The 4699-nt window shown below is 36.1% G+C and overlaps 1 protein-coding gene across 6 annotated transcripts in view; it reads left to right on the plus strand.

The window, feature by feature from the left end:
• ASCC3 (activating signal cointegrator 1 complex subunit 3) overlaps window positions 1-4699 on the plus strand; it is a 243464-nt gene that overhangs the window by 132908 nt on the left and 105857 nt on the right. For all 6 annotated transcript variants that reach the window (XM_006777223.2, XM_015572736.1, XM_015572735.1 and 3 more), the window contains 2 exons: window positions 2109-2334; window positions 3921-4075. In XM_006777223.2, coding sequence (XP_006777286.1) covers window positions 2109-2334; window positions 3921-4075 — 381 coding nt within the window. The remainder of the gene's footprint in view (window positions 1-2108; window positions 2335-3920; window positions 4076-4699) is intronic.

Consider the following 4699-nt stretch of genomic DNA (forward strand, 5'->3'; position numbering starts at 1 on the left):
CATCAATATTTCTTTTGTCACCTTTTTCTCACTAATTTTTCTCTCTGACTAGATCCCGAAGTTTTCCTTATTTCTCTAAATAGCTTTGTAAATTTAATCATCTCACTGTAATATCCTATCATACAGGGTGTCCCCAAAAAATGTATGTATACTTCAACAGCTGGTAGCTCAATTTTGAAAATGAAATATATATATGAATAAGCACTCTTATTAATTATCCAAAGTGTGTTTATACATATTTTTAGGACATCCTATATTCTAGATGGCCTCAACAGCCTCCTAAATATGTTGCAGTCCTTTTGTCTCTTCCTGTTTCATTCCTATTTAGGGGGTGTAAGGTGGAGCTTCCTAAGAACTTGGAAATAAGGCTACCTTCTGAAAGTTAAACAGGATGGCATCCAAATACAAATAAGGGAGGTTATTTATTCTTGCATAGAAATAATAATTAGGTTTATATGAGAATAGATGTTGCCTACAGTTAAAGGATGCAACTTGACAAACTTCTTTTGAACTGGGTCTGAATGATAAATTTATTGGCAGATTGAAAAGTCCAAAAAGAGATAGAGGAAGACATAAACAAATGGAAGAACATACCGTGTTCATGGATTGGTAGAACCAACATCATTAAAATGTCCATAGTACCCAAAAAAATCTATAGATTTAATGCAATCCCCAATAAAATACCAATGACATATTTCACAGACCTAGAACAAACTCTCTGAAAATTCATACAGAATAAAAAAAGACCCCGAATAGCCACACTAATCTTGAGAAAGAAGAACAAAGTTGGAGGAAATCACAATACCAGATATCAAGCTATATTACAAAGCCACGGTTCTCAAAACTGCCTGACACTGGCACAAGAACATACGTATAGACCAATGAAACAGAACAGAACCCAGAAATCTACACAAGCCAGTATGCTCAATTAATATTTGAGAAAGAAGGCAAGAGCATACAATGGAGTCAAGACAGTCTCTTCAATAAATAGTGTTGGGAAAATTGGACAGATACATACAAAAAAATGAAACTAGATCACCAACTTAAACCATACACAAAAATAAACTCAAAATGGATAAAGGATTTAAATGTAAGACCGGGAACCATAAAATCTTAGGAGAATCCATAGGTAGCAAAATATCAGACATTTATCATAGCAATATCTTTACCAATACAACTCCTAGGGCAATGGAAACTAAGGATAAGATAAACATGGGAATACATCAAAATAAAAAGCTTCTGCACAGCAAAAGAAACCATCAACAAAACAACAAGAAAGCCAATTGCATGTGAGAACATATTTGCCAATGTTATATCCAATAAGGGCCTAATCTCCAAAATTTACAGGGAACTCATACAACTTAACAAAAGGAAGGTAAACAACCCAATCAAAAAATGGGCAAAGGACTTAAATAGACACTTTTCGGAAGAAGACATACAGAGGGCCCAGAGACATATGAGAACATGCTCAAAGTCACTAATCATCCAAGAGATGCAAATCAAAATGACAAGAAATACCATCTCACACCTGTCAGACTGGCTCTCATCAACAAATAAACAAACGACAAGTGCTGGAGAGGATGTGTAGAAAAAGGAACACTTGTGCACTGCTGGTGGGAATGCAGACTGGTGCAGCCATGGAATACTATGCTGCTGTAAAAAAAGAAGGAACTTTTAAGCATTTGCAACAGCATGTATGGACATGGAGAGCATTATGCTAAGCAAAATAAGCCAGTCAGAGAAAGAAATGATCTCACTCATTTGTGGAATATAATGAACATCATAAACTGATAAACAAAAATACGTCCCAGAGACAGAGAAGCATTGAACAGACTGTCAAACTTCAGAGGGAAGGCGGGGGTGGGGTGGGGTGTTAGATCAACCAAAGGACTTGTATGAATGCATATAAGCATAACCAATTGACACAGACAACTAGGGTGGTGAGGGCATGTGCTGGGGGATGGGGTTGGCCGGGAAGATGTCAACTGGGGAAAAAGAGGACATATGTAATACTATATGTAATACTTTAAACAATAAAGAATTTTAATAAATTAAAAATAAATAAACTCTGTTACCTAACCACCAGTCTTCCTCTTTTTATTCTTCAGAATGCAGCTAGAATTGTCCGTGCTCTTTTTGAAATTGCTCTGAGGAAACGTTGGCCTGCCATGACCTACAAGCTCCTGAATCTTAGTAAAGTCATTGACAAGAGGCTGTGGGGCTGGGCTAGCCCTTTGAGACAGTTTTCAGTCTTACCACCACACATTCTAACAAGATTAGAAGAAAAAAATCTTACTGTGGATAAGCTGAAAGACATGAGGAAAGATGAAATAGGTAAGAAGGAAGCAAAAATGTTTTAATGTGTTCTGTGCACATAAAATACTTCACTGCATATAAAAGTATTATGAATTTTCACATTACTCAAGATATATTTTTATGAAATTTCTTTCACATTTATCGAAATTCTAATAGAAGTCCCTCCAAATTTTATGATGTCACTTGAAAGAATTAGCAGTTAAAATGGAATGTAGATCATCACACCCGTAAGTTGAGTATTTTACAAATGGAATCTCAGCTATAAATAATGAGAATTAGTCAATGAAGCTTACCCTCAATTTATTTTTTAATATTTAATTCATTTCAAATTCTTTTGTTATATATATTAGTAGTAGTATATTTTAAAAAGTATGCGCATTTCTTCAAAGTTTCTAACTGAACTTTATCATTGCACATTTATGTATCTTTAATCCCAGTTGTTATTAGTGTCACCAGACCAAATAGCATTAAGACTTCTGCTTTTTTTCACATAATATTGAAAAATTATTCCTACATACATTTCCACTACCTTAACTTTTTATTGGACCAACCTATAATGCATTGATTAGGTAATATTTCAGATTTTAAGTGGGTAGATATTACATATTAAGGGAGTCAGCTGAACAAAAATAAGAGGGAGCATTGCCACTGCAAAACGTACAAAGATGTGAAGAGAGGCTGAGGTAGCTACTTCACTTGTAGTAAGAAGAACACTTATAAGACAGAGGGAAGTATCAATTAAAATAGCAATGAAGGATATTAACTAGGGTAATTGAGAGTATTCACATTGGAATATCATATGTAAATATGTTATCAACATAAAGAAAATCCACTTTAGTTTCAAATTTGGATGAACATAAAACATTTTATTTATTCATAAATGTACTTTAAAAATTATGAAGAACCAAGAAATATTGATATTATAAACTAATACAAAATAATATTGAATGTGGAAAAAATATATAACCCATTTCCATTTAATTTGAACTAGATTAGAAAAATGTTTATAGTAACATCTATTTCTGACTCCCCCACCCATTCTGGGACTCACATATATATATCTATATTTTGAATCTGATCATTTATGAAAAATATGTATAAGTGGATAAAGTGGTTAATTGTGTGCTAGATTGACCATATTTAATATTTTATCTTTATGATTATTTTTGGAAATGGGCATGGATGGATGGGTTGTGTTTTATTATTAAAGCATTTCCCAATTTATAGATTTCTGAAATAGAGCTTGTATAAGTTAATGGCTGTTTTCAAAAACCACTAAATATTTTTATGATGTATCACAAGCTAGCTAGAAGAAAAGAGGAACTGTTTATAGTAGTTTAAACACTATTAAGTTTCAGTAACTTTAAGAACCCTATTAATAGCTGAAGAAACCTTGATAACTAGTTTTCAGAGCTATGAATTGCTAATTCAAGTTAACTATTACAAAATATTCAAACATGCCAGATCAAGAATGTCAACTATTCTACACAGCAAATAATAAGAGAAGCAATAAAATCACCTTCTCTGAATTCTCATTTACAAGTCAGATTATATTGCTTTTATTCTGTCTGGACACTTTCTTCTATGTGATGTTTTCCTTGTAGGTCACATGCTGCATCATGTGAATATTGGACTCAAGGTCAAACAGTGTGTTCATCAGATTCCTTCTGTTACAATGGAAGCTTCCATTCAGCCCATCACACGGACTGTGCTCCGAGTGACGCTGAGCGTCTGTGCTGATTTCACTTGGAATGATCAGGTAGAAGGGGAAAATACCTATCTCAGTGTTCTGCAAAAATGTCTCTGCTGCACCTTCAACTGTACCTCCTTATGTCTGTCCTTAGGCATTTAGAAAATTATCTCAAAAAATACATATTAAAGATTCATTTAAAACATTGAAGTCATATTTATTCTCATCCTCGAAAAAAATGTGTAGTATAATATATTAATACTAGAGGCCCAGTGCCTGGATTCGTGCACAAGTGGGGTCCCTCAGCCTGGCCTGCGCCCTCTCACAACCTGGAACCCCTTGGGGGATATTGGGGATGGAGCCAAAACTGGCAATCTGATATCCCCCAAGGGATGTACTAGTGCACGAAGGGCAGGCGGCCGGGGAGGAGCTCGAGCTGGCCTGGGTGCTGTGCCACTCCCGCTCATCCCAGCCCTGCTGTGCCTGCTACTGCTGCCGCTGCCGCCTCCCGCTTCATAAGCTTGCTGAGCAGTCTTTCCCCTGTGTGCCTGCTGCTGCTACTGCTGCCGCTGCCGCCTCCCACTTCATAAGCTTGCTGAGCAGTCTTTCCCCTGTGAGAGCGCACTGACCACCAGGGGGCAGCTCTTGCATTGAGCGTCTCTTCCCTAGTGGTCAGTGCACATCATACTCACC

Source organism: Myotis davidii, unplaced genomic scaffold (assembly GCF_000327345.1).
Source record: "Myotis davidii unplaced genomic scaffold, ASM32734v1 scaffold68, whole genome shotgun sequence".
NCBI lineage: Eukaryota > Metazoa > Chordata > Mammalia > Chiroptera > Vespertilionidae > Myotis > Myotis davidii.